The sequence below is a fragment of the Ptychodera flava genome, chromosome 7 (assembly GCF_041260155.1).
Source record: "Ptychodera flava strain L36383 chromosome 7, AS_Pfla_20210202, whole genome shotgun sequence".
Lineage (NCBI taxonomy): Eukaryota > Metazoa > Hemichordata > Enteropneusta > Ptychoderidae > Ptychodera > Ptychodera flava.
Window position 1 is genome coordinate 35,215,225 of NC_091934.1, and position 26,078 is coordinate 35,241,302.

General features: G+C 37.7%; 1 protein-coding gene across 1 annotated transcript; it reads right to left on the bottom strand.

Annotated features, from left to right (window-relative positions):
- Window positions 1-25,216, bottom strand: LOC139137404 (membrane-associated transporter protein-like). Its single transcript, XM_070705468.1, has 7 exons — window positions 25,077-25,216; window positions 23,029-23,857; window positions 18,965-19,117; window positions 6,837-7,676; window positions 6,025-6,135; window positions 4,884-5,092; window positions 1-3,984 (listed from the first exon to the last, which is right to left on the bottom strand). Exons 2-7 carry the CDS (start codon window positions 23,831-23,833, stop codon window positions 3,718-3,720), a joined length of 2,385 nt encoding a protein of 794 aa, XP_070561569.1. The 5' UTR covers window positions 23,834-23,857; window positions 25,077-25,216; the 3' UTR covers window positions 1-3,717.
- Window positions 25,217-26,078: the final 862 nt, after the last annotated feature.

Here is a 26,078-nt window from a genome sequence, read left to right on the forward strand (position 1 = left end):
TTTCGGCAGAACAAGTAATTTTATTTACATGCAGGACAAAAGTTACAACAAAGTTACAGCAGAGGGATGTTTAATACACAATTATTTCAGAGACAATAATTTCCACTGAAATTTCATTTCTCGCAATGTTGTATGTGGATTTACATGCACACTGAATTTTATCATGATTGCGCACTGGAATATTACTGGAAGCAATGTTGTAATTTAAGATTTTCACAATTTTTTTCCGAAAATCTCAAAATCACCACATAATATTATGCATAAGATGCATCATGATCATTGCATCATACGATTTCTATATGTGATAGTACTGAAAACTATTCTAAAATTTCAAAGAGTTGAGGGCTTTAAAATTGACTAAAATGATTTGACAATTGCTGTGATAAAGTAAATATATGGATATTCAGGGAGATTTATGACTTGCAGAATGAAACTAGTCAATTTCATTGGTCAAAGTGAAAGTTGAATAGATAAGCTAGAGACAATTACACAGAGATACAATATATCACGCAAAGTTGTATTCATTTCCTGGAAGAGAGTTGTAAGAAAGTAAGATGACCCTGTCTTAACGGGACATTTAATGCCCTTGTCTTCTCTTGACATACTTTGAACATATAATGTGTAAAATGTGTTCTCTTGACTTCAAGTATCATAATATATTAACCTCATATGGCAAAAGTTGTAATGGATTTATAGACGAACTCAAGGGAACAGATCCTTAGACTGCTCACTCATGAACTTTAATGACACTACCCCTTTTGTCACCATGGTTTGACCCATACCCATTGGTATCAATGGTCAGTGTGGACTATTTCACATGGAATTGGGGGTGAACAGGCTATAGTGTAATCTATGGGCAGTAGTTTTTATACTCTATTGAAGAGAAGAGCAGACGTTGATGTTATTTTCTCTTGACTGAGCCAACATGAACGGAAGACGGCATTTCCGGCAATGATGTCACTGCTGATATTGTGGAAACTGAAAAAAAGGTTACACTATTTTCACTGAGACTGAGAAAGCCCCCACAGAAAACACAAGGTGCACTATATCATCAAAGTTTAGGACATTTCTCTGCAGAGTCACAATGATGAAACTCTCTATTCTCCGTTAATACGCATTCTTAAATTTTCTATGAGGCAGCAAGGTACACTTGAAGACTCGCCACTTGAGGGCGCTGCTCAAACTCACTTTCTCCACAGCGCGTCCAAGCAACCCTCGATCACCGTGCCTCACAAGTGAACACTGCATCGTAACTTTATACTTCAAAAACAGCCACTGAAGATCAGACATTCACATAAAATCCTACAACAGTACTGTGGCTGATACATAATGTTGCATGATGGAGGAACTTGATGCTGGCATAGTAAAATTTGATATTAACCCTTTGAGCACTGTAATTTTTTCCTGCCCAAACTTTAGTGCAAAATTTTACCAATTTTTATGAATTTTTCCGTATATTTTTGTATAATTTTGGACCAAATGGACATCACATTTCATTGGTTACAGTTTTTTCTCAAAATTTTGGCAAAAATTCGAGAAAAATTGACTGGGGTTTATTATATGAAAGGGCCAAAAATAGACTTTGGCGCTCAAAGGGTTAATAGGATCATTACACCTAATGGAACATCTTCAAGTTTCCTAAAGGACTTCATATTTGGCTTATTGTTCTATTTTTTGTCGCTTTACAATTTTACACATAATTTATGGTAATCTGATGGTGATGGTGTTTTTGAACAATAAAACAATTAGAGTAAAAATGACGAACTTCATGCTCTTATTGTTGGCTGGTACCATTCCACAACACACTACAATGGCTGAGGGCAGCATGATTTTCTGAAGACAAGACCATGAAATAAAAGTACAATCTTGCGGGAAAGTCTTCAATACTGAAAAATATGAAGGTACCGTCTAGTGTATGATGGCCAAATATCAGAGTGCATGAGTTCAGAATAATTCAGTTGTTCTTTTGGTTACAAAGTATAAATATTCAACATAACTTTGATGACAGTCCCTCCACGGTGGGTGGCGGGACTGTGCTTTGATGTTTCTAGAATCTTGCCATGGCTTAAAATACGTACGAGAAAGATGACACAAATTTTCAGAGTTGACTGTCGATTAATAATATTATCCCCTTCCCCCTCCCCCATTTAATGTGGCCACTTTGAGTCTGCCCTCTGTATAGAAAGTGGTAAAGTCTGTTACCCATCATGCAATATGATATAATGTTGGTGTGTTGTTAATCAGCATGTACACTTCAAGTACCGCTAGTCAAAGTTGGCAAATGTGGAATCAAAGTATAGTGTAGGATATTGATTCTGTAAGATCTCTCAGCAATGGCTGCTGTAATTCATGTGAAACATCAACTGTATGGTAGCTTCATTATATACACATTCTGGTACATTGCTATTGCTTGCACTGAGCTAAACTTAAACATCCGTCACTCAATGGCGCTCAGTATGCTCCAGAGGGGTAGCGTAGAGAGCGCCCTCTAGTGACAGATCTTTCAGTCTAGCAGTGAGCTTGAATTGCCTTAAAATTACACATATTTACCCGTATTATAATATGTGAACATTTTCCACTAAATACTGGAGATTCCTGCTGCAACACCAGCTACAAAGTTCAGCATTGCATATTGAGGCTTTAATTTATTAACTTTTAAGTAGATATCAGTTAAAAATTTTGAACTACGGGCACTGGCATAAGGGACTTTTGTCAAAGGTAAAATCAATAGCATATTAAATCTGACGTATTCACTCTTAACACACTCATTGTTTTACGATTAATTGCAATCCCCTCTCTTAAGCCGTTCACCCTTGATTCCTAGAAGACAATTCCATATTCACCATTGATAACAATAGATTTAGGCTAAACGATGGTGGTTAAATTCTACATAAATGTATTCACTTTAAATTAAACATGGGGTGAGCAAGTATATTCAGCATTTTGAGTCCAAGAGAACCAGTAAATCAAGATGAATAAAAAATAAATTGCAATCAATTCTATGGCTTTACATCTTTGCTAGCCTAGAACTTGCATATTTTCCTAAGCTGGGGAACCTTTCTACTGACAATGTGTTCCATCTTGCAAACAAACAGGGTAACCTGTGAAAAACTAAATCTTGTTTGCCAGGAGCGAGAAAAACCCAGCATTCTGAACTAAAAAAACTTGTCTTTCCTTTCCTTATTTAATCACTTTTTAGATTCTAAAAATATGATAGTTCAGCATGTTGACAGAAATAGCACGAGAATCAATGAAAGGCAACGGGACGAACTGTCATGACCCCTTTCACCATGGTTTAACCCAAACTAATTGTTTCCAATGGTCTTTGTGGACCTGTTTACAGGGTTTTAGTGGTGAACTGGACAACTACATTTCACTTGATACAGGTCACAGAAACCAGCAAGTGCTAAATGAAACGTGCTTACATCCGTCAAGTTTAGAACAGACTTACACTAGGTCCCACAAACTTTTAAGAAATCTTTACAGGAATAACATGATTAAAGGTTGCTAACCGACTGATTAAAAAGTTTACAGTCATGAATTTTAATGAGTGCATGTCCAAGTTTTGAAACCTGATCAACATATTACCATCTTCTGTAATTACACATTACCATTTAAAGCACCTTCCTCGTCACACATCCGATTCTTTTTAAAAAGTTTTCAAAATTTCCTCTCCTAGTTTCTATTCACTTCTCTGTGGTTTTAAGAATCTTCCTTCTAAGCCTCAGGGTCTTGATTTTCAAGTAGTGGCTGCTTTTCGTCCGGTGGGTCAGGAATCTCGTAGACGACAACGACTGCCGAGCAGATCGCGGCGATGAACGCAGCCCCCGAACCGAAGAGAACGATCACCAAGTGAGTACCTGTTGCCTTGATGACCAATCCAAGAATGGCCGACACCAAAATCTGAGCCAGGAATATCTGACAACTGAGGGATGAGATGTCGGTTCCCAGGCCGCGAGCACCATTTCCTGTACTGTACACATACTGTGAATTAATACAAAACAACAATAGTGTACGTGAACCACAAGTGTTGAACAGAATGTATTTTACTACATGTAAAGCCTAATGGAGTAAGCAAGGAAACATCAACACTATGAATACAAGAACATTATCACTGACAAACTACACAACCTGACAAAAATATTCAACCACAACTGTCATATTTTCATTTTGGTCATTACATTATATATTATTGCCTGAATACATGGGTTTATGTGCCCGAGAGCAGGTGACAATTTGCCTGACGCCAGGAGGGCAAATTGTCTCCTGCTGTTAGGGAACGTAACCCATGTATTCAGGCAATAATATTTTTACCGGTATTACGTGCCTCTTCACAGTTAATAACGGTATATGACATTTAGTTACATGAGGGAATTTTCAAACAATTTCACAATTATTGACAAGCATCAAGCAGATTTTAATGAAAGTCAAAATAGCAGTGCACGCATGGATATTTTACGTCTAGCGTTAAGCGTGTACTTTAACATCGAAAACGTCGAAGGGCTTCACCTGACCGGGTAACTTTGGACACCGGTCAGTACATCATTCACATGGCCCGCCAACTCCCTGGATGTTCCTATTCAAATCAATGCATTGGTTTCCACTCACATCGAGGCATGTTATAAGGAACTTTATCATACATGTACCTACATGTAAAGTGTATATGTACATGTATGTACATATACCCCCGGTACGTGTATGGCTGCATGTTTTCACATCAAAATGCCTGTTTGTATGCAATACCGGTGAGTGTGGCTTCTTTGAAAGCTGGACAAGTTACCAGACAAGTAGGCTGAGAGTGGTACCAAAGCAGCAGAGTTGAGTCGTGTAGGTTACCTATGGCTAAAACACATGCAAGAACATTTCCATATCGTAATACTCACTGCATCACTGTCGTGAAATTCAGCCACAATGGCAAATGGCAGTGTGGTGATTGTGGTGAACATCACTCCAAAGAAAGGACACATTCCTAGCACCACATAGATATTGTTGTTGAAGATGGCCATCATTCCCAGGGCAATGGCATACAGCAGCTGACCAGCCACGTACGCTGTCCGTTGACTGATGCAATTCAGCAAGCGGTCAAAAATCACTGAAAAAAATCATTAATAAATCTGTTAGCAGAAGATGTGTTATTATTAGACTTTTTTTCACAACCCTTGTTGGCTATGCTTGTGTCCCAACTTTAAGGTCTTTGTAATTTCAGCTAAATGCAAGATGCTTGTCATACATGTAATACCAGGCAGCTAACATGCTTTGATGGTTCATGCTTGAAGTACCTTTGATTTTCAATATTCATTAGGTGTACTTGCAATCACTCTTATTAAACAGGAACCTCCACGATAAAAGCCAGATTAAGTACATGTTAGTCTATGCAAAGATGGAAAAGTTATGCTACTGATCGGACGCGTAGTGTTTGGTCCAAGAATCTCATAAATTTTGTCATGGTTCAGGCCTTCAGTGGAATCTTGCATATGATGTATATGTGAATACATATAGCAACTAAACTTGGGTGAAAAAGAAACTGAAAAAATGTTCTGTTTTTTGTCAGAGAATGCATACGTTTCAAACACATGTTCCCTGAACGATCATTTGACCCCCATTTGCAAACTCATCCCTATGAGGCTGGGAGATACATGTAAGACTGCATTACGCAATGCTGGTTGTATACATTCTCTGATTGCATGTACATGTAGCAGTCAGGGTTAAGATGTATCGTTGTCCAATGGAACCTTGTTCTGAGCATGCAACCAACTAAAGATTGTATGGTAACATACATATACATGTAGCAATAATGATATGCATACTGTAACGTTGTTTGTATTGTTGAACCCCTTGACTACTATGATGTAGTAATATTGCTCCACAGAACATACTGTGAAAACATATCGGACATCACGACAATTTTCTGGCACTCAAGGTATATCAGTCATCAATGGGTGAAAGGTCTTTGAAAAAGCTGAATGCGTGACATGAATCTTGCTTAGTTTTGTTTGTTTATATTTGACACAGAATGAAACTTACATGAGTATATTGCAGCAGAGAATGCATAGATGCAGAGACCCCAGCATCCCATCTTCACTCCTTCATCATACTGTATTCGGTCTGTGTTATTCAGTGATGCCTTTGGATCTCCTACAGACAATGTAACAGAGTGCTGTTAAATATTTTTTAAACTAAGTCCTCTCTCTGCATAATAAATATGATGGTTATGGCAACGCTGTCAATCAATCATGATTGCGGTCCCCAGTCTGTCAGCACAAATTATATAACGTTGTAAATACAAACGTTCACACATGGTAGGAATTAGTCAAACAGGAAGAAGTTCAGTAAGTTAGGGGCAAATTTTGCTACATTGACGAATGAATTTTAGCTGTGCTGCAGAGCAGACATCATGGCCCTTGTGACTACAAGCCCGCAAGTGCAGGGAGTGAGGCAAATGATTTTTGAGTCGCTAGAGGCGGAGTCATATGCTAATTTTTGATCATGCACTTCGCTGGCTGAATGGGTGTGACATAGGACCTCAAAACTGCCAATAAATTTCTTGACGAAATCTGATTGGTTGCAACAAAATTCTGTTGCCGGTCAGGAATGGTACAGACTGCATCCAGTCGTAACAGGGGGAGGGTAGAGAGCGCCCTCAAGTGACGAATCTTTCAGTCTCTCTCTCACAGTGACCACTCAGTGATTTTTATTGTTGATCTCGAAAGTGATAGCTTTCCGTTTTGTTCACAGAAAGATTGAGCCAAGTTGTTTGTCTTTCAATTTCAAGATGTGAACTACCTTAAACAGTCAACAGTGAAAATGACTGCGATGATATGTGTAAAAGAACTTACCATGGTAAACAACCTGTCCCACATAATCCGTAAAGAACAGCAAAACCGAGACAAAAGAAAACCAGCCCATGAAATGGTTGATGCAGAGACGTCGAAGAGCACCAGGCATCACCACAATTGATTTTATCAACTCGAATGCTGACGCTGGTTCATCACTCGAAAGTGAACTTGAACTTCTGCGTGTTTCAGAGTTTCGATCAGATTCACTTTCTGGTGATGTAGTCTTTACTGCAGCAAAATCTTGCAAGCTACGGACTGACCTTTCCAAATCTGTGACTTTATTTTCTATAAGTTTGACCGACCTCTCCATACTCGTAACTGATGTTTCGATGTTTGCGACAGCTTGCACTACATTTGGAGAGACAGTCGTATCAAAGTCGGAAGACGTTACAGGTCGGGCAAATGACCTTTCAGCGACATCCTTGAAGCCGTCGTCGCTCTCGCTGTCCGTCATATAAAGTGAAGGAGAAGAAGGTGAAGATAAGCAGCTTCCATATGACTGGCTTCGTAGGTGTTCGTGTGGAGAATTTCTGACTGGAACTTGCACCGACAGCGCTGGCGGCAAGGCATTTGGAATCTCATTGCAGTTACCATGGCAACTTTTGTCCCTGTTCTGTCCTGCCAACGATTTGCTGTCTTCCACTTTAACTTCCAGTTCATCCTTGGATCCCAGCTTAAGCGGTTCCTCTTCGATGCTGCAAAGCGTCAGCATGAAGGTAAACAGGAATACAGCAAAGTTGAAGATGTACACCACACGTAGGTGGCCCCCTACAAGTTTTCCGATTTCTGTGTCTTCCCAATCTACACCAGTCATGATGTAACCAATGCCCCCTCCAAGACCTACAAACCAAAAAGGGGATTTTGCAAATTTTTCAATTTTTGTTAAAATCACATTCTTCATGGAAATGTGGCAAACATCGTAAACTCTTTTAAGTCAACCAAAACAGAAAAAATAATTTGGTGTGACAGCTTTCAGACTCTCAAACTTTTGCAATTCTCTTCTGATCTACCACTTGTGGGGGTTCATTTTAAAGCTCTTCGAGTAAATAAACTTTCCAATGACACAAATTTTCAAAATCGAATTTTTTTTTATTTTTCCCCATAGAATTAACACAGGGATGTCAGCCATTTTGAATTTCAATATCAGTAAATCGATGGGTATTTATTTCTATAGTACCCAAATTTGCATGGTGACCCCCAATTTTTATTCTTGATTTTGAAAGAGATTGGTTGAAATATTCCTGGAGGAAAGTTTGAGCAAAAGTTTAAGTCTTTCACTTTCGAGGCGTATACTACCTTAAAAGATGTACCAATCTCAATGAAAGCATATTTGAGATATCGATGAAGTAAACTGCATGACCAACAATGCAAAAACTTACAGCAAAAGTAATGACATATACATACTGAATTTTTACATTATATCGTAGTACATAAGCGCAGATAAGTGACTCAACAGCTTCAGTAAGTGATTATCCATGGATCAATTGAACTATTTTACAGTAAATAAATAATGAAAATGTTTTTCTGGTATTTCAAAATGCAATGAACTTCTGAATTTGTGTTTGTTTATCAAAGGAGCAACTACTTACAATGTGTAACATTGTTTATGATTGATCTTAGAGTACGATAAAGTTAGAAAACAAGCCAAAAACGGATCCGAAGTGCATCAACATTTTGACGTTAGTAACCAACATTACTAAACAATTCCAATCCAGTAAGAACACCCATAAATGACTCAACTTCTACTTTGAATTATCAATCATTTCTTAATAAACTTATTTTACTAATGATCAGCATGGGTCATGGCACATATAACTGTTTGAACAAATACTTCCTCCATTTCAATAGGCATTTTTTCAATGACGTGGCATTGTCTACAATGATTTTGGCTCTTCCCAAGGATGTACTATGATTTAATGCTTTATGTCGTACATATAATTTTGTCATTGTCACAATTACATGTACCGGTATATTTGCAGTTACAAATTACATGAAAATATCGATGTGAAGGAACCAAAACTGAAAGTCAGTCAATGACGATTGCAAAGCTTGTAAAATGAAATGGGTGTTATAAATCCCTTTGACAATAGTATTTGTTATGGTTTTATGTCAAACACATTCTTGTAGTGCAAAATATGGTGTGATGTTTCTTTCTAGACCAAGGACAAAGTTCAGTGCAAAAAACAAAATGTCGAAAACTGTGCAGTAAGTCACACACAATTTTGCATGAAGAGCTAAAATTTCAGAAATTGGCAACCGGCACATCATACAAATAATAACTGGCTGGGTCTGCACTCCATTATTCTATCATTATTAAAAGATCAGTTATAGGTCAGTCAAATGACCTTTCACCTTTCACCCATTCATATAAATCTCACACAAGCCTGCCGGCAAAGACATAAATCCCACCCTGGGAGACTCTCTTTGAGCTTCTTACATGTACGTCTGACACAGAATGCATCAGTGTATTAAGAAGTCTGCTTCGTGAATACAAATGTTGGTAATTTAACCTTAGCAGTTCCATCACAGAGTGTGATTTGAATGTAAAAAGTTACATTGACGGCATTGAACACACGTTGAATGCGGTTTGAATTTTTCTTTCCACCATCTGAGAGAATTAACCCTTTGAGTGCCGAAGTCAATTTTTGTCAATGTCACCTTTATAAAATATAACGCACAGACAAATTTTTTGGGTCGAACCATTATTTTTTCAGATTTTCCCTGAAATTTTGATTAAAAACTGTAGCTTATGAAAATTGCTGTCCATTTGGTCCAAAATTATCAAAAGAATCCCAGAAAAATTCATAGAAAGTGCGTAAATATTTCACTAAAATTTTGCTAGGAAAAATTACAGCACTCAAAGGGTTCAGTACTGTACAGATTGCACACAGAAAAATATGCATGAATGTTCATTATACCCTTAAGATTTAGATGCCCATGCAAGTATTTTTGTTTAGTTGTTTATTTGTTCAGTACACAACAGGTTGTATAAGAGAGGACAGTAAACTAAAATAAAGTTCATTTTTTCATCCGCATATCATGCTTCCTGATATTTTTAAAAATTCTGCAAATTTGAGATCTGTTACCGGCAGTCTACATGTAGGTCATCATACTGTATCCCGTGCAAAAATTAGTAATTTCCATTGAATACTTCTTCCCTGACAAATTTAACAGCTGTCCCGATTTCCTTCCTCGTGAACAGTTAAATTTATAAAGGTAAGGTTTTATGCAGTGTGCACATGACAACATGTTGGAGAACAGAAAAGTCACAACATCACTGCAGTTAATGTACAATGACAATTTAAGTTTGAAAGTGCCAAAAAATGAGTTGAAGATGGTAGCACAACACTGTTCAGTACATGAATCGCAGAGAAATTTGGGAAATTTCACATCCTGTATGGAGCACAGGCATCGCTGTGGTTGATAGCGCTTTTTAGTCCCCGCGGACGAAGTCCGGCGGGGACTTATAGATTGGGTTCCGTCCGTGTGTCCGTCCGTCCGTCCGTCCGTCCGTCATCAACAGTTTCTCAGACACTGCTTAACTGATTTTGTTCAAACTTGGCACAAAGGCATAGCACTATGACCTACAGATGCACGTCGATTTATTTTGTGATACGATCCAATATGGGCGCGAGGCGGCCATTTTATTGCGATTTTTCATGTCTTTGGACCATAACTCAGACATCTTTGAGCACATTCTGCTCAAACTGGGCACAAAGGCATAACATTATGGCTTTCATATCCATGTGAAATTAATTCGCGATATGTTTCAATATGGACGCGTGGCAGCCATTTTTTTGCGATTTTTCATGTCTTTGGACCATAACTCAGACATCCTTGAGCACATTCTGCTCAAACATGGCACAAAGACATAACACTATGGCTTTCATATCCATGTCAAATTATTTCGCGATATGTTTCAATATGGGCGCGTGGCGGCCATTTTGTTGCGATTTTTCATGTCTTTGGACCATAGCTCAGACATCCTTGAACAGATTCTGTTCAAACTTGCCACAAAGGTATAACACTATGGCCTACATATGCATGTCAAATTATTTTGTGATACAATCCAATATGGCCACGAGGCGGCCATTTTGTGTGCGATTTTTCGTGTCTTTGAACCATAACTCAAAGATCCTTGAACCGATTCTGTTCAAACTTGACACAAAGGCATAACACTATGTCCTACATATGCATGTCGAATTATATTGCGATACGATCCAATATGGGCGTGAGGCGGCCATTTTGTTGCGATTTTTTATGTCTTTGAACCATAACTCAGACATCCTTGAACCGATTCTGTTCAAATTTGGCACAAAAGCAAAACATTATGCCCTTCATATGAACACCAATTTATTTCGTGATATGATCCAATATGGCCAACAGGCGGCCATTTTTTTGCGATTTTTTTCATGTCTTTGAACCATAACTCAAACATCCTTGAACCGATTTGGTTCAAACTTGGCACAAAGGCAGAGCACTATGGCATACATATGCATGTATCAATTAAGCTTGGGATAGGATCCAATATGGCTGCAGAACTGCCATTTTGTTGGAATTTTGCATGTCTTTGAATCATAATTCAAAGGTCATTACACCCATTTTGTCCAAACTTGGCACAAAGATCGCACATGTCAATTTACTTCGTGACATGTTCCAATGTGGCTGCCAGATTGTCATTTTTTTCCAATATCGCTGTCAGATGGTCATTTTGGATTTTTTCATGTCTTTGAGGCTTAATCATATGCAAATATTCTTTACCCAATGTTGTTGAGACTTGGTACAAAGATAAAGTGCTATGGCATACATATGCATGTCTACTAATTTTGTGCTATGATCCATATGGTCAATAAACAGCCATTTGATTTAAATTTTGGTGTGATTTTTTATGTCTTTGAAACATAAACATAGGTCACTGTCCCTCGATGGACTGATTTTGTTCAAACGTGATACGAAGATAAAGTACTATGGCTGCATTCTTGTGCACATTAAATTGTTTCATTATATGATCCGAAATGGCTGATTACAACAACATACCCGATCCCATACCATTTCGAAAATTCCACCAAACCATGTGTATAGTATGTGCCAATCACGACACTGGAGGCAGTAAGGGCATCGTTATGTGTGATGTAATCAAAAATTCCTTGAGTGGTCATTACCGGCAGAGATGAGTCATTTATTGAACGTTCCACAGATTACTTTATTATGCAAGTCACAGGCCTGATGCACCCGTTGCATCAATGTCATTCCACAGCTACCTAGACTACAGCTACCTAGACACCAAAGATTATAACAAAATGGACAAGCGGGGACTGTGTCATCAACGATGACTTGTTAGTGTTGGAAAGGGGCTTTCTACTACACTTAAAAGGCGTTATCAACTACGGCAGTGCCTGTGGTATGGAGCTGATAATAATTCACTGTTACCAATGTGTCAGGATAGCTAATTAAAATTACATCAATTACAAGTGTGCAAGAATTGTGCTTACGATTATGTTCCTTTCATTTACATCTTAATAGATTTTCTCATCAAGATGTGACCTAGTTAATACAATCAGGAAGGTTAACTCTATATGATGTGGCGTACTCTGGTCTGAGATAATTTTCTGATCAGACAAACATATTTGCATCTGTATATACATTGTACAGACGTCTAAGGTTACATGCAAGTTGACCTTGTCAGTTCAACATTGTCACTCTAACCAATCATGTACCGGTACACTCATGGGTATGATCACGTTAGCAGGCGAAGACACATGACAGTACGGTTCATTAAACCTGCTCAGTGGCCTAGTCATCAAAATTCTGAGAATTTGTGCAGGAAATAACGAAATTCACAAAACATACACCAAATAATCATATTTCTAAAGTTGCAGTTTGACCACAGTCCTGATTTATTTGGTGAGGTTTTCTTTATACTTAAATCTTGAAGCATGGTGAGTGAAGGGTAAGAAAGAGATACATGTACATGTATGTGACAAAGACTTACTCTGCGATGCATGTCAGTGCTGTTTTTTTTAATTGGACCCTCTGGGACACATTTTCCTATTTGCTCAGCTGCCATCAATTTTCACAGAATAATTGACTCACAACAGACATCAAATGATGGAAACTACTATTAAATGTCATCACAGTACTGCAATTTTTGATAATCAATGATTTTCAAGTGTCGAATATCTGTTCCTTTTGCCCACTTTCCTTGATTAAACTTTTCAAGTATTTTCTTGACAAAGCAAGAATAAAAATCAGGGGTTACTGTGGAAATTTCGCCACTAGGAAAAAAGTACCTAAAATTAACCAATATATGAAATTCAAAATGGCCACCATCTCTGTATCAACTCTGTGGGGAAAAGTTAAAGTTTTGGATTTTCACAAAACTAAGAGAGTGAAAACTTTGAAATGAGCCCCCACAATCAGCAGATCAAAAAAGAATGATAAAAATTTGAGAGTCCAAATATCTGTCACCAAGGCACACTGTACCTTAACATCAATTTGCAATAAGGATGAAGATCGTGGGCTGGCACTCAGAAGGTAATTGTGACACACACAACAGTGAAACAAACTGTCATCATCAGGCCTCGAAATCACAATCTGTATACATACCAGTACTGTATGTACATGTATGGCAGTAAAGATCATGTTTATGTTCATCGTAGGGAATTTTAATGACCTACACTATAGTCAGTTTCAATAGCAGACTACGGTTTCACTACTTGCATTACCAGTTACTTCGGTATTTTATCCATTTGATGGTGATCTAGCTTTAACTTATCTTGGCTCTCCTCTGAAATGTACCAACCTCTCTGCTTGTGTGTATAACTGCTCTAGTAAAGATTGTTTCGGTTTATTGAATAAATTAGGCATACAGTACATGTACGGTATGTTCTGCTTTACTTATGTTTTTGACGTGACAAAATAATACTAGAAATACCGGTACATATAAATTTATTGAAAAAGTATTTCTTCTTTGAGAAGATATTGGTTCACAAATGAAGTTAGCATAATTTCTTTTCATTTTGGGTCAGCTGGTGCATGGTACCAGTGCTGGAGATGTTTACGTAATATTATGGGTAGGTCAACCAGGGCGATGAGGTGCTCCTTCATATCTTTCAGTAAAGTATTTTCCTAAGTTATAATAAACCAACAAAATTATGTTCTTCTGGTTAGAACCATCTAGAGCTGATGGCAAACGAATGAAGCAGAAATAGGGCTCATTAGAGAATCATTTTTAATGGCCCATCAAAACTATATAAGGAGCCTACATACTGACATTCTATGAGGAACAAGTCATCGTTGATGACACAGTCCCCACTTGTTAATGGGTACTTTGATTACAGGTCCTCAGAGAGGATAGAGTCCTCTTCATTAGGTCTGTGATAAAAATACTTTTGAATAAATTCGGTTGATACATGTCTGAGTTGTAGTTCAGGACATGAAAAAATCGTAATAAAATGGCCACATGGCGGCCATATTGGATCGTATCACAAAACAAATCAACGTGCATATGTATAACATTGGTCAATGTCCTTGTACCAACTTTGAATAAAATCGGTTGAGATATGCCTGAGTTATGGCTTTGTACATGAAAAAATCATAACAAAATGGCCGCACAGCAGCCATATTGGATCGTATCACAAAACAAATTAACGTGCATATCTATGACATTGGTCAATCTCCTTGTACCAACTTTGAATAAATTCGCTTGATACATGTCTGAGTTATGGTTCTGGACATGAAAAAACGTAATATAAAATGGCCACACGGTGGCCATATTTGATCATATTAAAAAAAAAAATCAATGTGTATGACATAGGTCAATGTCCTTGTACAAAGTTTGAATAAAATCGGTTGAGCTATGTCTGAGTTATGGCTCTGTACATGAAAAAATCGTAACAAAATGGCCGCACAGCAGCCATATTGGATCGTATCACAAAAAAATTGACATGCATATCTATGACATTGGTCAATGTCCTTGTACCAACTTTGAATAAAATCAGTTGAAACTTGCCTGAGTAATGGCTCTGTACATGAAAAAATCGTAATAAAATGGCCGCCTGGCGGCCATATTGAATCGTATCACAAAACAAATCGTCCAGAATATGTATGACATAGGTCAATGTCCTTGTATAAAGTTTGTAAAAATCGGTTGAGATATGCCTGAGATATGGCTCTGTACATGAAAAAATCGTAACAAAATGGCCGTCTGGCAGCCATATTGGATTTTATCACAAAACAAATTGACGTGCATATCTATGACATTGGTCAATGTCCTTATACCAACTTTGAATAAAATCAGTTGAAACTTGCCTGAGTAATGGCTCTGTACATGAAACAAATCATAATAAAATGGCCGCCTGGCGGCCATATTGAATCGTATCACAAAACAAATCGACGAGAATATGTATGACATAGGTCAATGTCCTTGTATAAAGTTTGAATAAAATCCGTTGAGATATGCCTGAGTAATGGCTCTGTACATGAAAAAATCGTAATAAAATGGCCGCCTGGCGGCCATATTGAATCGTATCACAAAACAAATCAACGTGAATATGTATGACATAGGTCAATGTCCTTGTATAAAGTTTGAATAAAATCGGTTGAAACATGTCTGAGTTATGGCTCTGTACATGAAAAAATCGTAATAAAATGGCCGCCTGGCGGCCATATTGGATCATATCAGAAAACAAATTGACGTGCATCTGTATGACATATGAAGTAATGCTTGTACCAAATTTGAATGAAATCGCTCCAGGCATCTCTGAGATATCTGCGTGAACGGACGCACGCACGCACGCACGCACGCACGCACGCACAGACATGACAAAACATATAAGTCCCCCCAGACGGTGTCCGTGGGGACTAAATATGGCTGACACAGTTCTTTTACCATACATTTACAGTTTCCCGATAAGTTTTACCCTTTGATCGCCAAGGTCAATTTTTGACACCTTTATAAAATATACCCTAATCAATTTTTTTCAGAGTTTGACCAAAATTTTGATTAAAAACTGTAGCTGATGAAATGTGCTGTCCAATTGGTCCAAAATTACCAAAAAAATTACAGAAAAATTCATAAAAAAATGGGTAAAATGTTGCACTAGAATTTTGTTTGGAAAAATCACAGCACTCAATGGGTTAATGTATAGGATATTCTGATGACACATTGAAACGCCTGGCATTCATTTGTAGCCTCTACTGTAATGAAATGAAAGTTGCCGGAGTGACCTCATATTTCTGCGATAAAAAGCAACACATCATAAAAGTTGAAAATAATCCTATTTAATGACTGTAAAATTGATGACATCACTGACAGACAGTAAAATTAAGTGAATTCAAACAGATTTGGTCACAGCTGTAATATCTCTGATTCTACATCTACCGTGACCTTTGACCTCATTAATCCACAGTCACTGAGTTTCTAGTCGTGAGAAGAATGGTTTTGTTTCTTGCAACGTTTTTCCGGACATTCTTATTAAAAAAGAAATACCGACACTCATATCAGCAAATAAACGCACACGTTTGCACTCATTACATTTCACCTATCACATAAATATTGCTCGGAACTGTCATCACAGTTTATGCATCACTATGATTCATTTAAAAATACAACAACTTTAAATTTGAATGATGTACAGTAGAGGTTCATCTCTAGGGAGTAACGTTGACAAGTAGTGAATTATTAATCTACTGGTTGTGGCATGCCTTTCCACACAATGTTTGCATCAATGCACACGTATATAAATCTATGTATGAAAAAAAGCCGAGCTACATGTATATCACCATTATTGATTATTGCTCTAAGATCATTCGTACATCACTCTTTCTGTGACAAGTTCCTGCTCACGTACCAATCTTTATCTGAATATCTTTCTCTCTAGTCTTTCGCTGTCTCCACCGATCAATGAAGCATATCTTGATTTCATGCCTCACAGACTAATTGGTTAAGCTATTACAAGATAGAATCTTTGAACGACTGACTCAAATGATGCCATGATACAAGCAGCTGCTGTACAGACTGTCTTGAACATCACAATTTGTAATGCACTGTTCTTGCTGGAAATCTAGGTCAACGACTAGCCAAAGTAAAATACGGGGAAAATGGCTCCCTGTATCACCAATTCTCTTCCTGCTTTTCTTTGTATGGCATTTGTAAAGGCAGATGAATTCTGTGCATATCAGGTATTTGATAATGTATTCTCTTTTCTCATTTGTGAAGGATAATACGTGTCCAGTGATGTCTACATCCATGATGGAATTGGATAGTTCATTCCCGTACTTTTACCTAGCTGTCTTGCCGTTTGTCATGTCTTTCGTGTTATGGCTGTTTTTTCATCAAGATATAAGCCATTGTGATAGAGTGGAAACACCATGGAGATTGTTATCCTGGAACGATGCTCACAGACTGACTTATTACAGTCTATTGAGTCAGAGCATGACCTCGCATGACCTTAAGAAGTTTCCTGGCAAACAGTGCTTTGGGACTTACAGCATGCACATATGGCGTTGTGTGTTCAGGGAACATCACATGTTATGTTGCCTTAGTGAGCAAGAGTTTTTCATAAATAAATCTGTAAGTTAGTTGACATCTAGATATGCAGGTCAGACTGTCCAGTATTTTATTAACTGATATCTCAAACACATGGTTTATCAGGGGCTGCACACTGTTCCATTACATGGCTGTACAGATGTCCATTCATAAAAGATCTCCTCATGGATCGGAACAATAAATGTCTCTTTGCCCTTTCACCTCCATTTTCCCTTTGTAGAAGCCTATCTTTGCCATACAAAACAAAGAGCCATGCTACAATCATGTACAGAATGCATAATGCTGGACTCACACAATTCAATGCAAGTGCATGCTGATCAACACAGAACGTTACTTGGCTGATGAATATTTTCAAGCCAAATAAAACTCTTGATATTTCCATATTTTGCATTTTAAATATGTAAAGCAGCAGTTGTCAATCCCTGGTTCTTGCATAACTGTTTGTTGACATTGGCTATTTACATGCTGATAGTCCTTACACTAGTACTTCTCTTTTGAAGGTTATGGCCTCTAAACACTTTGTTCAGTGATAGAGTTGATACAAAAACCCCCTCTTTACAAAGATAAAATGCATCTCGATAACAGATATTTGGTTTCTCAAATTTTCACAATTATTTCCTGATCTATAACATGTGGAGGTTCATTTAAAACTCTTGGAACAAGAAAGATTTTCACCGTCTCAGTTTTTCGACAACTGAAAATTTCCTTTTTCCATAGAGTTGACACAAGGATGGCGGCCATTTTAAATATCAAATACGGGTAAATGTTAGTAGTTTGTTTCTCTAGTGCTGAAATTTGAGGAAAGTTTGAGCTTAAACTTAAGACTTACACTTTCGACGTGAAAACTACCTTAAAGTAAAATGCACCCCCAGCTCGAGGACAAATATTCGAACTTTTATACTTCTTTGCTGATCTACAACTTGTTGGGCTTGTTTTGAAGCTCTTGGTGCAAGAAAAATTTTTACCATCTTAGTTTTACAAGAAACAAAAATTTATTTTTCCCCATAGAGTTAACACAGGGATGGAGGCCATTTTGAATTTTAAATATTGATAAATCTTGGGTAATTTTTTTCTCTTGTAGCAAAATTTGCAAGGTGACCCCCGATTTATATTCTTTATTTTGAAAGAGAATGGTTGAAAGTTTCATTGAGGAAAGTTTGAGCAAAAGAGCAAGTCTTTCATTTTCGAGGCACATACTACTTAAAAAGCAAGCACATGTATGTACCTTGAAACAGAAAGACTTAAACATTTGTTCAAATTTTCCTCAAGAAAACTTCAAACCATTTTCTTTCATAATCCACAATAAAATGTGGGGTCAATGTGCAATTTTGATACCAGAGAAACAAATTACCTAAACATTAGAATTTGAAAATGGTCGCCTGGATACCCAAGTTAACTCGTTGGACAAATACTTCATTTTCGAATTTCCCAACAATGAGATGGGGAAAACTTCATTTTTCAAGCACTTAAAACTAAGCCTACACAAGGGTAGACTAAAAAATATGAAATTTTGAAAGTCCGAATATCTGTCCCCAATGCAAATTTTACCCTAACTATGGAAGTTTTTTCCTGCACTTACCTCCAAACATGGCATGAAGATTTAATCCTTTCTCCAGATCATCAGAGTTGCAAACATCAATCATGTACGCCCTCGATGGTCCATCACTGGAATCAGCACAGAAATCCAGAATAATAACTCCAGCCACTGTCAACACAATACCGGCCACATTATCTGTAAATAAAAATAAATGACAGTGAATTCCAATGGTTTGACTTGAGTAAAAGTATGCTCTATCAGCTAAGGTATACCGGTAGAATGCGCCTCTGGGACAGATCTTTGAACTCTCATCGTCGTAAACCACGCGCCTCTTTACGGCAACAGCTCAGCGCTGATTTTTGCGTAGGTCAGCGGAGCGGAAATCATTGCTCTGGCTCGCGAGAATTTGAACTCTCAATTTTTGTCGATACTCTTCTGGTCTAACGCTTGTGTGGGCTTATTTTAGAGGACTTGGGAGTCAGAAAAATTTCCTCCTCATTATTTTGAAAATCAAAAATTTAATTTTTTCCCATAGAATTAACACAGGGATGGCGGCCATTTTGAATTTTAAAATATCGGTAAATGTCAGATAATTTGTTTCTCTAGTACCAAACCTTTCATGGTGACCCAAAATTTTTATTTTTGATTGAGAATGATTGAAAGTCTCTTTGAGGAAAGTTTGGGCAAAAGTACATGTACATACTAAGGCAAATTGTGAGTAATTGATTGACCCTCTTGTACAGTGTCATCAACAAACTTAGTTGAATTGATTTTTTAAGGTATTATACCGCACAGATACGAGTGGTGATGAGTTTGGAAACTGCGGTAGTACTACATGTACACGTACCATCTGAATTCACCTGATGTTGTTGCCAAGAAACATCAGCGGCAACACCAGCACAACTCATGCATCTGCAGTCACACAGTCAAAAGGAAATGACATCAAAAATGGATGACATTTGGCAAACAGCTGAACATGTCCATTAAGAATATTACTAGTTGAGATCATTGATCAGAATACGGCCAACGAATAAAACAGAAGAGTACAGTCCCTGTTAATAATGATGTCTTTAAAGGTAACTCATTATCATTCAGTCATTGATTCTTTTCTCGAAGAATATCTTGAAATTCTTCAATTTGATAAATGGCTAATGTTGTAACAGTAAACCTATAAGGACCAATCAAATTCAGCATGTCAAATGGGAGAAGTATATTGCTGATGGGACGGAAATTGTACTTGTCCAACTGATAAAAATAAGTTAAAAGAGCTAAGATAGAAGAGTTCTGTACAAAAACTACATGTACTGTATGTCTGTTATACAGCTACATGTATTATCAGAAGAATCTTATAAAATACACATAAAGGTCACTAGAGGTGATGAGGCAAAAACTTCCGGTTTTTCTTGGAACTTCACATATAATACATACAGGCAATAAAGGATTCATACATTAATGGATGAAGACAGGTGATTGGCAGATATTGTCAGCTTTCTTCACTCTCGTTCTTTTAAATTAAATGGTTCAGATTTGCTTTGTCTATACATCATAGGTATATTCTACACATAACACAGGTTTAATAATGTCATGGTTTTTTAATCCCATGGGATCAAGTCTGCATTTGTGGAAAAAGGATTAGAAAAGAGGCTTGATATTTTCAGACCATGATCAATCTGATTAAAAACAAACGTCTTGAAGAAAACACGACAGACACCGCACTCAGTACAGGCACACACAAGGTTCAAAGCCGATATGTACATAATCTGTATCATATCTACAGTCGGCAAATAACTATACTTTTACAGCCAGATCTAATATTTGTTTAATGAGATATACACTTTGGACCAACAATTTTTATTATACAACATAAAGCACTGTTGAAAACTCTTTCTTATAACATGTACGTAAGGACAGGTTTCACTGTATGTTCCAAATAAGGAAAGCTTGGAGTTTTCCAGCAGGATTGTTTTTTTAAATTTCGTCTGAAAATCTAGGGATTTTTCCAAAAATAGACAAAGCTAACGGTAAATAATACGGTCTTTCAGCTACAACACTTACATGATTGAAATTATTCACAATATGACAAGTGTAGATCCATAGGGGCAAACATAATTACTGTAAAAGCATTTATTATTTACTGGGATTTACATGTTCTACTTACGCAGAGAGACAAAATCCAGCAAATTAACTATCCACATGAAAAATGTTTTTATATTGCTTACTGTCGGTCAGTAATCACATTTAGGTGAAAACTTCTCAAGCATCAAAACAGTGAAATCCCTGTAAACAATTAATGTAGTAACACTGCCATTGTCATTTTACTGAAAATTTAAGTCTATTTATACCATTTCGCATCAAGTCAGTAGCCAATTTTTTAAATACCTTTTATACCCGTTCATTTTCAAAAAAAGGACAACAGGCTGCTGATATTTCAAGCTAACAGAATGTACTGGTAGTACATGTATGTATATATTTATATAAACATATCGTTCTCTTTAAAGCAGGTCAGATTAAAACAGAAAACACTGACATGTAAAACTAAACTACCAGTACATGTATGTACAAACCTGTATACTGTACAGTTTTCTTGAATGTGCATATTAAATACAAAGGCAAATGTATGAGCCACATACAGAGCAAATCAAGTTGTCTAATGTACAGCACCTGACACGACCGTATAGTTTGCTCTGATCAGTAACAATATTTTCATGTTTTATTTCCTAATGTACATGTATGTTTTAATGATGAACTTATGGCAAAATAAGTCTGCTTGATAATTGTAAAAAGTTGAGTCTGGCTAAATTTGAGAGGGCGTAATCAAATCACAGCTCTATGGGAGTGCACCATGAAAGCATTGTTTTAAATCCGGAACTCATGCGCGAAACCCAATGACACAAAGCTTAGTGATAAACTGAACCTTCAGTACATCACGTCTATGAATTTTATTGTTTTATGCCGCTACTTTGTATTATGTTATAGCTTTGTCAATACCGGTAAATTTTGTGACGTTATCCCCCAGATTATTACTGATAATGTATCCGATTATCCAACGTTGTGGCCCCAGATGTTTTCTACAGCTACATGTACAAATTCACTTGCATGGCCAAAACCATAAAATAATAGCAATAATGTAACCTCTACTGGCCCATAATGGAATCAAGCAAACTTTGCACTTCATAATGTACTCGGCTTCGCCTCGTACATTATATACTGTGTAAATTTTGCTTTTTTCCATGATGGGCCGGGAGGGGTTCATTGTGCATTAATACTGCTTAAGGTAGTATGTCCCTCGAGAATGAAAAACTTTAACTTTTGCTCAAACTTTCCTCAAGGAATCTTTCTACTATCCTCTTTCAAAATCACAAATAAAAATTGGGGGTCATCGAGAAAATGTTGGTACCAGAGAAACAAATTACCCAAGATTTACCGATTATTGAAATTCAAAATGGCCGCCATCCCTGTGTTAGCTCTATGGAGAAAAATACAATTTTTGATTTTCGAAAAACTAAAACAGTGAAAAGTTTTCTTACACCAAGAGCTTTAAAATGAACCCCGACAAGTGGTAGATCAGAAAAGAACTGTAATAATTTGGAGTCGAAATATCTGTCCCTGATGAGGCATGTTCTACTTTAAATAAAAGCTCAACAGTACTTGTTCTGACACATTGATAGGGCAACTGTCAAAATGACAGATGGAATCCAGATTTGCCAAATGTTTCCATGGTCATAGCATGGTGTGAACATGTCAACCCTGACAAGTACAGATTACAGTGGTAAATACACAGCCTGATGAGTGATTGTAAAATTCAATATCTTGTAACAGAAAAAAATGCATAAACACACCAATGTTCTATAACCCTTTAATCACAATGGTTTGGCCTTAACCCATTGTTATGAGCAGTTATTGTGGAGTTGTTTACTGCAAATTGGGGTGAACAGGTCAATGCACTCTAGACAAAGAATGTACAGACAACTAGCAAACAAACTGGGCTGTTTCACTTTTCACATTGATACGAGAAGCCATCCACGATACATACCTACCTACAAATTACAGCTGTAGCACTGTATGATGTATGACTATACTGAATCAATCAATATTTTTACACTCACCTCCATCAGTTCCTGTGGCGGCTTTACCAATATCATCACCATTTAACAATAGCGTCAGCCCAACCAATGCTCCAATACACAGACCAAGTATGAATGGCCGACGCTGACCCCAAAAACATGTGCACCGATCACTCATTGAACCAATCAAAGGCTGGCATATGAATCCCAAGATGGGGCTAACCAACCAGGTCAAACTATACAACTCATTGGGTAGGCCTATCTTCAATAATATGGGCATGACAAGGGCTGTTTCTGTGGCATAACACACTTCAATTCCAAACGCAATAGCATTGTTACGCAGTAACTGACATAGCGATCGTTTCGGAGGCTCATCATCATCATCATCATCACTTTCACTGCTAGCATCATCATCACCAACATCCCTGTCAGATTGCTCGACCACGACAGAGGAATCATCCTCTTGTTCTGATATGGTTGGCGTTCTCGGTGACCTCTCACCATGCGGTGGTCGGGACGGCCCTCTGGACAAGCCAGGGTCTCGGTCTAACGATTTACATCGCCTCTTCCTATCCAGTGATCTCGCCCTACGTTCCCTTCCACGCGGAGCCAACACAGGCAATTTGAATTCTCCAGACGGCGTTTTAGGCCGTAAAACTGCATTTTTGACCGATTTGTGAGCTATCGAAATCGATAGCGAGTGTTTCCTTTTGTTTCTCTTGTCACCTGGAATGTGCAGAGTCCGAGGTCGCGATGACCTTTCTTCAAAGGACCCCTCTGGGTTTGACACTGACCTCTCCAGAAGAGGTCGGCTCACTGCAAAGTCATCTTCATCATCTGTTTCCATGGTGACCTCATGCAAGACAAAACCCTAAAGTAAAATATGTGAATAAAATGCAGTAATATGTCAAAAAATGTTACCTGATTTTGCATGATCATGTGACAGACAGAATTTAAGAATATGTCTGAACAAATGCCATTGCCTTCTGGGCAGTAATTTCATTCGAGAATCCGACATAATTCAGGGAAAGTCAAATTTGGGAACAGATGTTGCCATTGACAACAATAAGCCCCACCCACATGCAAGATGATGCAGTACACGTAACTGACATGAATATGTTAATAACTTTTTTGACTTACAGCTAATGTGCATGCATGGAGAAAGCGATTGTTTATTTATTTATTTATTTATTTACTTATTTATTTACTTACTTATTTATTTATTTATTTATTTATTCAGTACTTGACAAAGACCATGGGGGAGTCTGGTGAGGTATAATAAACTAAGATTACGAATATGATTTTCAGTGCTCAGCTTGTAAATGGCTCCATGAAAAGATGCGAAAAATAAGCATTGCAAAGCCCATAGCATGACGCTTCGCTGACAATGGAGAACATTTACACGACTTGTCTCATCGATCTATGATATGAACTACGTTTTGAATGAAGGTGGAAAAGAATCTTACTTCTAATGCGACCACCCCCTCTCGTTTTGTTCTTCCGATGGACCGGATACAATGGCTGTCAATGAGTAGGCCAAGACGGATGTCAATGGTATTACTATGCAATGTGTCACTCTCGATCTCGTTGATAACTAGGTTGTACCATGTTCCGATAGCCCCATGGCACTGTCCAACCACATATCTCATACGACACGTACGACCAAAAATATCGGTCACAAACACGAAACTGGAAAGTGTACGACGATCTCTCCCCCCCCCCCCCTCTCTCTCTCTCTCTCTCTCTCTCTCTCTCTCTCTCTCTCTCTCTCTCTCTCTCTCTCTCTGACCGTCGACCATGGCCATGGTATAGACCGCGATGTGATACTAACGGTAGTTGTAAATCCAACCACCATAAGTAACGACAGCACTGAAATCGTTGCCAACAGCTGGTTTCAACTAGCTACATTGCCGCTCGCTGTCGAAATACTACTACGATCTGATGTCTAAGTCTATAAACTCCTCGTGGCAGGGTTCTGTGCTGACACTTCACCGGCTACGCCTCCCACCACGGCGTAACCGGTGACACACAATCCAGCCATGCAGAGCTGAAGCCCAGTCTGTACGAAAAGCAGACGAACGGTAACCTACCTTTTTCCCCTGTCACGATCTATATTTTACCGAGCGATCTCCAACTCGACTCTCAACATTCAACAGAACTGAAACGGGCCGCGGTGTGTGAGCCTGACGTTGACGCGTGACGTATACGTACAGCGATGTCAACAGTACCCTCTAGGTGTAAATGTAATTGTTAGTAGTATCCCTAAGTCTACCGAAAGCATCACGACTTTTTATCTTTAACTTCGTCTCAAACAGGCATCGTGGTTTCTGTTCTCAGAAATTGGACATTTTATGGTAAAAAACCCAATAAGTGAATGGTAAATATCCACCCTATGTATTTCGCTAATTTTCGCGGCGATATGACAGATTTTACCGGTGTTCTCATACAGATTGTGATGCTGGTGTAAACCTCATACTCAGACAGACTGCTATTCAGTGTCTTGTAGTCGCACAGGGTACAAGACATCTAGTTGTTTTTGTTTATATTTTTGTTTATGTTTATAAGTCGGGTTTTTTGTTGACCAATAAAATTCAACGAACATAACTGTTGTGTTGTTGTTGGTTCAAACGTAATGTGGATGTCATACGGAACGCTACAAGGACACTATCATTATTTGAACCGATGCAACTCCCTGTCAACGTTGTTTGTATTGTTGTTTATGTTATTAGTCGTGTTGTTGTTGTTGACCAATAAAATTCAACGAACATAACTGCTGTGTTGCTGTTGGTTAAAAAACGTAAAAACAGGGACACTTTCATTATTTGACCTCCCTGCCAACGTATACTCTCTTCATATACTTTTACTTTTATACTTTTTTATATACTTTTATACTTTTACTTTTGTTTAAGTGATTCGAGTGAGAACCCGGAAAATTATAGAGGTATGTCTTTACTAATATATTTAGCAAAATCTTCACATCTATACTTAATACTCGTTTAAGTTTTTGGTCGGAAACTCTCGGACGGAAAGATTAGCGACTATCGATAATATAATTTTACAGTCTATTGTTAAAAACATATTTAATTCGCAAA

Bases quoted from the DNA above. Each gene is read 5' to 3' on its own strand.
- LOC139137404 (XM_070705468.1), bottom strand. From the start codon at position 23,833: ATGGAAACAGATGATGAAGATGACTTTGCAGTGAGCCGACCTCTTCTG. The intron at 6,136-6,836 runs GTAAGTTCTTTT...CATTGTCTGTAG, and splicing joins GGGACAGGTTGTTTACCATG to GAGATCCAAAGGCATCACTG. The intron at 5,093-6,024 runs GTAAGTTTCATT...GATTTTTTTCAG, and splicing joins CTCTGCTGCAATATACTCAT to TGATTTTTGACCGCTTGCTG.